Source organism: Crocodylus porosus, unplaced genomic scaffold (genome assembly GCF_001723895.1).
Source record: "Crocodylus porosus isolate Cpor-Errol unplaced genomic scaffold, CroPor_comp1, whole genome shotgun sequence".
In the NCBI taxonomy this organism is placed as follows: domain Eukaryota; kingdom Metazoa; phylum Chordata; order Crocodylia; family Crocodylidae; genus Crocodylus; species Crocodylus porosus.
In genome coordinates, this window is record NW_017728949.1 from 52,137,915 (window position 1) to 52,149,313 (window position 11,399).

An 11,399-nucleotide genomic window follows, 5' to 3' on the forward strand; every position below is an offset into this window, starting at 1 on the left:
CAGGGGTGGAGGCGATGCCCGAGGCTGTGTCAGGGGCGACTGTGTCGTGTGGCTCCGATGTCGCCCACAGGGTTTGTCTGGGCAGATCCTGCCTCAGGCTGGGCTGGGACTAGGTGGTCCTCCAGCCAGGACCCTGTGGGGGTGAGTCCCTGCAAGAGCATTGGTACAGCCCCAGCCTGGGATGCAGCCAGCACCTCGCGGGGTGGGGCACTTACAACCAGGGTTGATGTCTCAGCAGCTGACTACAAGGAGACGGGGGAAGCCGCAGTGGCAATGCTTGGCCTTTGGATCCAGCCTGTGGCCTGCGTTGTCTGACCTGTGGGGCTCCCTAGGGGTCTGAATATCAGGCAGTGGGGCAGCACTGTGCTCCCAGCCATTGAAGCAGCCACTGCTTCCCCCTGCAAGCAACCATGGGAACTCGCAAGGAGCCTCACAGACTGGATGACATAGAGCCATGCCGGGTTGGATCCAGCCTGTGGACTGATAGAGCCGGATAGGTAGAATCCCCTGCATTAAATCAGTGGCTGTGGCAGGATGGGCTGCAAACGCACCACACCTTCCCCAGGGTCCCTTCTCCTGGGGGAGCGCTACAGAGGAGCCAGGCTGGTTGCCCTGGTTTCCTTTGGTGGAGGGCAGACTGGTCCCTCTGATGTAGATGGGGCTTGTAACTGTTCCCTGAGACTTTCACTGCTCTGCTCAGCACCAGCCTGTCTGCTGTGTTTGGGTCTGCCTAGCAGTAGCCTTCATAGTGGGGATATGGGTCTGCTGGGCACAGGCCCAAAGCCGGCCCACCCCTCCCAGTCTCCAGAGCTCATCGTCCTCCTCATCTTCAGCTCACAGTCCAGAGGCGACATGCTCCCGGTCTGGGCCACGGCGGCGGTAACACGCTCCTGCTCTCCATCTCGCCCCTGCAGAGGTCTTGGTCAAGGTGGTGGAGCTGTACTTTTGTGAGCGATGCAGCCAGAGCTTCTCCGACCCCGGCCTGCTCACCCAGCACCAGTGCCTCACACTGGTAGCCCCTGAGTCCCTGGAGCTGCCCAGTGCACCCCAGCTGGCAGCACCCACCACCGAGGGACCTGGAGTGGGTCCAGGCCTCTGCCAGGAACTGCCCCAGAGGTTGCCGGAAACAGGTGGGCAGGACAGAGACCTCAACTGCCCGGGTGAGCACCTGCTGTGCCCCATCTGCCAGGTGGATTTTGCACTCCCCAGCAAACTCAAAGAGCACTTCAAGACACACCGTAATTCCATGGTCACCCTGGCATGCCCCGCGCCAGGCTGCCCCTTCCTGCCTGGGGACCGCAGGCAGCTGCGTGGGCATGTGCGGCGCATGCACCAAGCAATACCCATCTCCTGCGTTTACCGTGCCTGTCCCATGCTCTTCCTGAGCCACCCAGCTATGGAGGAGCATCACCGCAGCCACTTCCCCTTCCACTGCGCTCGCTGCCCGTTCGTCAGTGCCAACATCAAGCTCTTCCGGCAGCACGCGAAGAGCCACTGCCCTGAGCCAGCGGGGGCCACAGAGATCTTCCTGGATGTGGCAGGAATCAGGGAGACCCTCCCAGAGTCATTGGAGGCTGGGGAGCCCCACAGCCCTGGTATGCATGACTTTGCCACCGGGACTGGTAAAGTCCCATGTGAGTGCCTCTGCTGGACCCTAGTATCTGTTGGGGGGGCAGGACAGCTGGGAAGTGGCATACGAGCAGATGCAGCAGGGAGAGGGGCTGGCTTCAATGTTGGCTGTGGTGACCCAGCACTGGTTACAGCCTCCCGACCCACCCTTGCCTGCCAGGGAGAGGTGTGCCAGACTCGTTGAGGGGGGAACTGTAGGGTTGACTCTCCCAGCTCAGTCCTCTGACCTTAGAGTTCAGGATGGGTCTTGCTGCACTGTGCTGATGGGGCTACGGAAAGTCAAGGAGATACTGGGTTTCCTGGGCTGGAAGGAGAGAGTGGGATCTTTTGTGGCCCTGGGGTCCCCTGCACGTGCCTTCCTGGTGTCTCCCTTTCTGGGCTCCTCTTGCAAGTTGGGGTTAGAAATGTGCCAGGTGGAGAGAGAGGAGGGATCAGGGCTGCTGCTGTGGAGCTGAGCCAGGGGTTATTCCCCAGCAGCTGCTTCTGCTCCATGGGATGGGAAACAAGATCTCTGGGAGCAGGGTAAGAGGTGGTTCATTGAGTCAGACAGCCAATGCACTCTTTTCCTGCAGCCGATGACAAGGCCTCCAGGGAGGCGACGTGTTCCCTTGACCCACCAGCCTGGGATGGCAGCCACAGCGCCCCCGAGGACACCGCCAATGAAGATGGACAGGTGTCGGCTGAGGAGGACGATTCTGAGAGCAGTGGGGATGAGTCTCTGGACGAGGAGGAGGGCGAGAGCACCGGTGAGGCAGCCACCAGGAAGGCCAAGGCCCCTCGGGCCCAGCGGTTCAAAGGTAGAGTCCCCCAGTGCCCCGCTGGGTGCCTCCAGGGTGGCCCTGTGGGCAGCCGAGTTGGTGTTCGGGCTCCCCCTGACAGCAGCACATGTGTGATGGGGGCCAGAGAACACAACTGATGAAGAAGCCTGGTGGGGAAGGCGGGAGTCCCTTGGTCCCACCATTTCATGCCATGATGGCTTGAGCATGGGACCACATTGCTCTTGTGGCCAGCGTCATGAAATCCCAGTTGCCTTGGCCGAGCTAGTGCCTGGTGTGTGCCACCCTGGCTGACATGTCACAGGGCAGGGTAGGACAGTGGTGTGAGCTGTGGCACCTGGCTGCTTGCTGGGATGTGGGGATGAGCAGGCCTCAAGTATTTGGTGGGGGGCAGTTGGAGCTTGATCCTACAAGGTCTCTGTCCTGGGGAGCAGGAGCTGTTAGAGGTTAGGGGCCAGCTACAGTCAGGAGGCAGAGGGTTCTAAGGGACCAGGACATAGGCAGTCACCTGTGAGAGGCATGAGCTGGGGGTGGGTGGGTCAGGGACAGGAGAGAGGTTTCAGCCTAGAGTCAGTGGCTAGGGGGGCCAGAGTAGGCAGCTTTAGCTGTATGGCACTGGGACGTGGACAGTGACCATGCCAGATCCAGCAGCCACTGTCAAAGGGCAGGTGTTGTCTGCATTGGACTTGGGAGCAAGGAGTCGCAGACAGGACCTGAGTGCCAGAATGAAGCTGGTAGGCAGGACCCAGGGGCCAGGATACCGGAAAGCGACAGGATGGGACCGAAGAACAAAGAGCCTAGGGTGTGATAGGCACTGAGTGGGCAGCAGGGGCCATCATTAGGCCACTGGTACCAGGCCACTGGGTGATTGAGGCTGCCTGGTGGCAGCTTCACCTGCCTGCTGCCCTGGCGCCTGCCGAGGGCATGAGCTGCACAGGGTTTGAGGCACCCGACCCCAGCATGGCGCTGGACTTGTAGAATTCCAGAGCCGTGGGGCTGGCAGGGACCTGTGGGGCCACATCCAGTCCAAACCTTGCCTGAGGCAGGATCAGCCCCATCCAAGCCAGCCCAGACAGATTTGTCCTTTAAACTATACATAAAGTGACCACCATAGAATGATAGAGAAGGACCGCCGCCCCCCCCCCCCTCACATCTAGCCCAACCCCTGCCTGAAGCAGGATCAGCCCTGTCCAGACCAGCCCAGGCCATAATTTAACCATAAACTAAATTCTGCATAAGACAACCATTAGCCCTGGCACAGCACAGACCTCACACCCAACCGTGCACCCAGGAAAGCAGGGGACCACAGCTCCCACCCCCCTGCTTCTATAAAAGGGTGTTGATACCCACTCCAGAGCCCCCAGACTGACCAGGGGGAAAATCCCTTCCTGCCCCCAAATGTGGTGATGAGTCTGACCCTGAGCAGAGGAGCAAGACACTGTAGCCAGGACCCTCTGGTTTTGATCCCAACAGGAGCATTTGCACAGCCCAGTCCCCATCTCCATCCCCAGCCTGGGCTGCAGCAGCACCCAGCACCTCTGAGGGAGGCTTAAAACCCTCCTGGTACATGGAACAGCAAGAGGCGGGCAGCCAGCACAGCCCCAGCCTGGACACCCCCAGCAAAGCACAGGCATCGCTGCACCTCGACCCTCCCTGCCCAGCCCCCGTCAAGCCTCTCCTTGCACCCTCCTGTGCTGCAGAGCCCTTCCACCCCAGGAAGTCTCCTCTGCTGCCTCACTATTCTATCAGTTTTCTCTGAAGGTCTCAGGCTGCTCGGTCCTGTGTTTGAAGGGCCACGGGTCTAACCTAAGCTGCCTAGTCCTGTGCCCAGGGAGGGCCAGGTGCCTTTGGCCTGCAAGGTGCACTGGGGGCCTGGCACCCTGAGTCCAGGTTGCCCATGTGGATAGGCACGCCTGCCTTGGGGACAACCAGCTGGTGCTCAGAGCAGGCAGCCTGGATGAAGCCCTGCTGCCTCAGGATCTGGAGCGGGAGTGACTCCAGGGCTCTGACATGCCAGCTCCCTGAGCCCTTACAACCTGGTGCGGCTTGAGACGATGACTACAGGGGTACACGTGTGCGGTGGGAGCAGCCAGAGGGCTTTAACAGAGCTGTCAAAGCCAGCACTAGTCGAATTATAAAGCACACACCAGCGTGCTCAGGGGGCCGGTCTCAGCTCCTGCCCCCTCAGTGTGGACTGGAGCATTGGTGGTTGGTCAAAGTGGATCGTGCCTGTACAAGCAGTTACCAGAACGGGAGCCGAAGTCAAGCCAGGCATCTGCAGTGCAGTGGAGTCAAGCGGTAGCAGTAGGAGGGTTTCCTTTGGTCACTCATCCCGCTCCTACACTGGTGGTCTTGCTCGGAGTAGCACCCTGTTCTTGCTGGCCATGCTTGAGCTGTTACCTCTGGGGCTTGTCTCCAGGGAACCAGACTGGGAGCTTGGTGCCCTGCCTTGCCCTGCCTGGCTGCATCTCAGTTCACTGGGTCCCTGGCAGCCAGATGGCCACAGTGAACAGCCACTCGCATGCAGCTCTCCCCCAGGCTGCTCACAGAATCAGCAGTGGGGCTGGAAGGGACCTCCAGAGGTCACATGGAGTCCAACGCCCAACCTCGAGCAGGATCAGCCCTGTCCAAACCCACCCAAACAAATCCCATGTGCGACCTCGGACCTGCACCATGCCCCTGCCCTGTCCTCGAGAAAGTGGGGGGACCAGGGCTGCCAACGTCCTGCTGCTGCCAGGGGGTTGGTGGGTGGTGGAGAGAGCCCAGGCTGTGTCCCTGCTGCAGAGGGAGGGGAACCCCCCAGGCTGAGCAGGGGACAGATCCCTGCCTGCCCCCTTCCCCAAGGCAGTGTGAGTGGGGGGCAAGAGCCTGTAGCCTGCGGGGCTGAGTCTCAGCAGGAGCATTGGCACAGCCCTAACCTGGGCTGCAGCCAGCACCCAGCGCTGCTGAGGGACAGAAAAAACAATACCTGCAGCAACAGGAGGGGGAGAAATCCCTTCCTGGACACACATGGCAACCAGCAAAGCCCAGAAGCCTGGAAGACCCCAGGGCCCTTGACTGGCTTGCAGCCTGAAGACAGCAGACACAGCTCAGGGTGTTGTACCCTCTGACTGTGTGGTCAGAAGGGCCCTTCTGTGCCCCCTGCATGAACTAAGAACAACTGAGCTGCCCTGTGCTGGCTCAGCCCCAGGTCCACCCTGCCCCGTGTCCCAGGGCAGAGCGGAGCTGGAAGGCAAATGCCTGGGGCCGAGCAGGGCTTTCCCATTCCTCCAGCATGGAGGGTCCTGGCACGGCTGGTGCAGAGGCCAGGCCCCTCGCTCCCTGCCCCAGTGCTCCCCGCGCCCCTTTCCTCCCCACACATGTCTGGTCCCCGGTGGATCTGGCTGCACTCTCAGCTCTGCCACGTCTGGGGCCACGAGTCCCCACCCCTTGAATGCCCTGTGAGGGGACAGCACGGCCTGGGCTTGGTTGGCAGCTGCAGGCCTGCTTGTCCCATGCTGGGACCCAGCTCTGTCTAGGCAGAGATAGGCAGGAATAAACCCCGGGGACTTTCTGTTCCTCATTCAGTGCGGTGCAAACCATGCTCCTGTCCCCTCCAGCATCTCTCCTAGGCCTGGCCTCAGTCTCTGCTCCTTGGGAAGCCCCTCTGCAGCCCCCAGCCTCCTTGCTACCCTGCTCTGCACCTTCTCCAGGTCTTCACTCTCCTGAGGCTGTGGGGAAAAGAGCTGGGCACCGGTTCAAGGTGTGGATGCCTTATGGTCTTATAAAGGGGCCTCATGATGCTTCCCATTGTGTTCACAGTTCCCTTCTTCATTGTCCCAAACCTGTTTGCCTGTTTGCTGACTGCTGAGCATGGACCTGATGTGTTTAGTGACCTGTCCCCAATGCTGAACAGGAGCCAGCAGTGCGCTCATGGTGCCAAGAAGGTGACCGGCATCCTGGGCTGCGTCACTAAGAGCGGTGCCAGCAGGTGGAGGGCAGTGATTCTTCCGCTCTGTTCAGCACTGGGGAGGCCACATCTGGAGTCCTGTGTCCAGCTGTGGGCCCCCACTACAGAAGGGATGTGGACACATTGGAGAGAGTCCAGCGGGGACAACAAAAATGGTTCAGGGGCTGTGGGACAGGACTGGTGAGGAGAAGCTGAGGAAACTGGGCTGATTGAGTCTGGAGAAGAGAAGACCAAGGGGGATTGAATAGCAGCCTTCACCTCCCTGCAGGGTGGTTGCAAAGAGGATGGAGCTGGACTGGTCTCAGTGGGGGCAGATGACGGAACAAGGAGCAATGGGCTCAAGTTGCAGCAAGGAAAGTTCAGGCTGGATATTAAGAAAAACTTTCTCACGTGGAGGGTGGTGAAGCACTGGAACAGGCTATCCAGAGAGGTGGTGCAGTCTCTATCCTTGGTGGGGTTTAAGCTCCAGGTAGACAAAGCCTTGGCTGGGATGTAGCTGGGGCTGGTCCTGCTTGGTCACCAGGTGTGATCTCCTGAGGTCCCTTCCCACCCTCGCAGTCTGTGGAAGCGCTTCCTACCACTGATCGTCTGTGTTGCCCTTCTCTGCACCTTCTCTAGTTGTCCAGTTGAAGGCGTGGGACCAGAGCTGGTCACCGGATTCAAGGTGCAGATGCCCCGTAGAGTTGTAAAGAGAGATCGTGATACTTTATCTCGGCCTCTTTAATCCTCCGTTTCCAAGCTGGCCGTGGCACTTTACTTCCCTCTCTCACACCTGGGGATAGTCCTCTCCCAACTCCCACTGCTCTGGGTGGCACAGCTCTCTTTGGGATCTCCTAGCCGGGGAGTCAAGGGCAGGCCCTGGGCTTTCCCCAGGTGCAGGCTGATGCCCATTTACTTTGCAGGGGATGTGGCGGAGGGCTCGGAGTCCCTGTTCAAGACCCATATGTGCCCCGAGTGCAAGCGGTGCTTCAAGAAGCGGACGCACCTGGTGGAGCACCTGCACCTGCACTTCCCTGACCCCAGCCTGCAGTGCCCCAACTGTGGAAAGTTCTTCACTAGCAAGAGCAAGCTGAAGATCCACCTGCTGCGGGAGACAGGAGAGAAGGCCCACCGGTGCCCTCTGTGCCAGTACTGCTCGGTGGAGAGGAATGCCCTCAACCGCCACATGGCCAGCATGCATGAGGGCATCTCCAACTTCTACTCAGATGTCTACGCCTGCCCCGTGTGCCAGGAGCCCTTCAAGCTCAGCCAGGCCCTTAAGGAGCACCTCAAGAGCCACCAGACCGAGCCCAAGCGGCTTAGCTGCTTCGAGGGCGGCTGCGACTACAGCACAGAGGACCGCAAGGACTTCACGCGGCACCTCAAGGAAGCCCACAGCCTCAAGGCAGTGGAGTGCACGTACCACGCTTGCTCGCTGCTCTTCGGCACGGCCGAGGCCATGGAGACCCACCGCAAGACCCACTATGCCTTCCACTGCCAGCAGTGCGACTTCATCTGCTCCAACAAGCATGTCTTCCGCAAGCACAAGCGCCAGGGCCACCCCGGCAGTGAGCGGCTGCAGTGCGGCTTCTGCCCCTACACCACCTTCAACCCCGTGGAGTTCCACGACCACCTGGGCAAGATGCACGCCCACGAGAAGATCCACAAATGCGGCGAGTGCGGCTTCGCCACAGCGCACAAGAGGGTGCTGATGCGCCATGCGCTCCTGCATACTGGTGTGTGGCCCTGGCCAGGGGTGGGGGAGGCGGGAATCAGGGCCTTCTCTAGTGACCTGCCACTGCCAGGGCTACACCGACAGCCAGACTCCTGGGTTCCACCCCTGGCACTGGGAGGGGTGCAGGGTGTGGTAAGCCAGGAGGAAAGGTGGTGCCCTCCCCAGCGCTGGGGGTCGAAGGCTTTCTTGCCAGGGCTTTTGGGGCTGGCACCGACCTGTCATAGGGCCTGCGGGTCAGTCATGGTGCAAGCAGATGGTTGCCGTGTCTAGCTCTAGCAGTATGCAGCCCACCCAGCTCCATCCTATGGGGCCAGTGCGTGTGGGCACGAGCATTTGCACACCTCTGACCTGGACAGAGGGCCACAAGGGCTTTGGCACAACCCAGGAACCCAGCACATTGCAGCCAGGGCCTGGCACCTTCCTGCCTCCTCTTGGGGGGTGTCTGCATCGCTGGGTGCCAGTCAGCAGGGACACCAGGATCATCCTGGATCAGACCATGGGTCAGTCTTGCCCGTGGCAGAGAAGCCTGCCCTGGGGACAGCTCAGGCGCCAAAGCTTCTGATCCCAGCAGCCACGGCTGCTCTAGGGCTTCCTCTCCCCTGTGCCCCAGATGGTCTCTGTCCTGGGACACCAGTGCCTCATGATGGCTGCCCCTTCCCCAGGAAGGCTGGGCCAGGCTGTCCTGTCCCCCTACCTGCCCCTCTGGTAACAGGCTTCTTCCCACAGGGGAGAAACCTCACAAGTGCGAGCAGTGTGACTTCACATGCCGGGATGTGAGCTACCTGTCCAAACACATGCTGACCCACTCCAGTGCCAAGGACTTCATGTGCACGGAGTGCGGCTACGTTACCAAGTGGAAGCACTACCTCAACGTGCACATGCGCAAGCACACTGGGGACCTCAGGTACAACCTGGAGCAGCTGGGGGGAGGACTGAGCCAGGTAGTGGAGCCCAGAGGGGCAGCAGGTGGGGCTGGCAGCACCTTGATACGTGCCAGCCTTGTCTTGGGGTCACCTGTGTGGCCCTGGGGGGGTGACCCCAGGCCCTCTATGTGGGAGCAGCCCAGAGGTGTTCGGGGCCAGATGGGCTACCCAGGCCTCATGCTCAGCCGCTGGATGGACCTTTTGAGGCCCGGAGACTGGTGCCTGACTCCCTGCATGGACAAGGCAGCACAGAGGCACACGGGAGGGACTGGGGAAGCACACTGAAAGGCAGAGCTAGGCCCAATCCTGAGGGGATCCAGGGGGGGCAGAGGGGCTGCTGTGACCCGGCTCTGGCCATTTCTTCCCCCCGCTTCCACTCCCGGCAGGTACCAGTGCAACCAGTGCTCGTACCGGTGCCACCGGGCTGACCAGCTGAGCAGCCACAAGCTGCGGCACCAGGGCAAGAGCCTGATGTGCGAGGTGTGCGGCTTCGCCTGCAAGCGCAAGTACGAGCTGCAGAAGCACGCACAGGCCAAGCATGCACAGGGCTACCAGGCACCTGTCTTCCAGTGCCGCTACTGCAGCTACCAGAGCAAGTATAAGCAGGCGCTGCGCAGCCACGAGAACTGCAAGCACACGCAGCAGCGCGAGTTTCGCTGTGCCCTCTGCACCTACTGTACCTTCAGCAACACCAGCCTCTTCTTCCACAAGCGCAAGGCCCATGGCTACGTGCCTGGTGACAAGGACTGGCTGCAGCACTACGCCAGCAAGGAGCAGGAAGCCGGTGCACCCCATGGGGCCACAGGATGTCACGCTGGGGAGGAGCCATGGCAGGGGGCCAGCTTGGAGCCCCCAGAGGAAGAGGAGGATGGTGAACCAGCCGGCGTAGAGTCCCTGCCGGAGCTAGCCACAGGACAGCAGGAAGGCGGCACGAACGTGGCGACAGAGGAGGGTGGGACATCCAGTGAGGCCGTGAATGGCTGCACACTGCATTTGGAGACACTAGAGGTCTCGGCACAGGTGGTGCTGGAGGGCATGGCCCCTGCAGAGGCTCTGGGCTGCAAGGACCCTGGGGCTGGGTATGGCATCCTGAGTGCCGCTGAGGCCTTGGCACTAGAGGACGGCACCCCTGGGCTGGAGGACATCGCTGACTTTGAGGAAGAGCCGGACGTGGCTGGGGCACCCGAGGGCAATGTGGGCAGCCCCAGCCTAGAGGGGAGCCCAAGCCAGCACCCATTGGAGGGGCCTGGAGATCCCATTGCAGGGCAGGACCCTGCTTCACCCACGGCCACCGGGATGGGAGAGGAGAGTGGCCAAACCACGACAGCAGGGACGGAGGAGGGTGGCGGCAAGCCCGGGGACGAGCCAGCGGCAGAGTGGGAGTTGCGGGCGCTGCGGCAGCAAGACAAGGAGCAAGCGGAGACACTGGTGCTGGAGGGGCGCGTGCAGATGCTAGTGGTGCAGACGGAGCGCCAGGTGTTCACCTGCCGTGCCTGCCCCTACGTCACACGCAAGGAGCGCGCGCTGGCCCTGCATGCCAAAGCTGGCTGCCAGGCCCGGCGCACCCCCCTCCTGTGCCACGGCTGCGGCGCCAGCTTCAAGCAGCAGCGTGGTCTCAACACCCACCTGCTTAAGAAGTGCCCCATACTCCTCAAGAAGGGCCAGACGCCCAAGCCGCTGGGGCCGGAGCAGCCCAGGAATCCCCCGCAGGGCCCCCAGTCTGTGGCCGTGGAGGACAGCACAGGCGTCCTGGAGGCAGCAGAGGGGAGCCCGGAGCCTGGGGCCACAGAGGATGGCACGGAAGGGGCAGGGGGGAGCCAGGTCCCGGAGCCCTCCTTGGAAGCAGAGCCAGTGCCTGTGCACCCAGGCAGCCCCCTCCCTGAGGCCATGCTTCCGGGAGCCAGTCCAGCCACAGCGCTCCTGGCCCCTCCAGCCGTGGGCGAGATGGCACCGGAAGGTGCCGGTGCCCCTGCGAAGCCATCGGAGAAATACCGAGTGGAGCAGGGCAAGCTGCGCTGCAATGCCTGCGCCTTCAGCTGCTCCCGCCTGTCCACCATCACCTCACACGTGGCGGACGGCTGCCGGGGCCCAGCGCGGCTCCGCTGTGCCCTGTGCCCCCAGGGCTTCCACTCCCGGCGGGCGCTCAGGAGCCACTGCGCCCAGCAGCACAGCCAGCCCCAAGAGGCTGAGGGGCCTGGGAATGCTTGCCTGCGCCCCCGGCGCCGCCTGTCCTGCCCCAGCTGCCCCTTCACCTGCCAGCAGGAACGGGCCCTGCGGACACACGCGCAGCGGGGCTGTGGGACACGACGTGGCACTGTCCCCCCACCCCCCTCCCCTCTGCATCTGGCTGCTAGGGGTACACTAACCCCAAAAAGTTGAAAACTGCTGCCCTGTAGGATGCAAGAGAG

General features: G+C 61.8%; 1 protein-coding gene across 1 annotated transcript in view; it reads left to right on the top strand.

The window, feature by feature from the left end:
• The window catches only part of ZNF142 (zinc finger protein 142), a 16,921-nt gene that overhangs the window by 1,730 nt on the left and 3,792 nt on the right, over positions 1-11,399 (top strand). Inside the window, exons 3-7 of the mRNA XM_019553889.1 lie at positions 915-1,634; positions 2,202-2,426; positions 7,257-8,069; positions 8,795-8,972; positions 9,378-11,320. Of these exons, the coding sequence (XP_019409434.1) occupies positions 915-1,634; positions 2,202-2,426; positions 7,257-8,069; positions 8,795-8,972; positions 9,378-11,320 (3,879 nt within the window). The remainder of the gene's footprint in view (positions 1-914; positions 1,635-2,201; positions 2,427-7,256; positions 8,070-8,794; positions 8,973-9,377; positions 11,321-11,399) is intronic.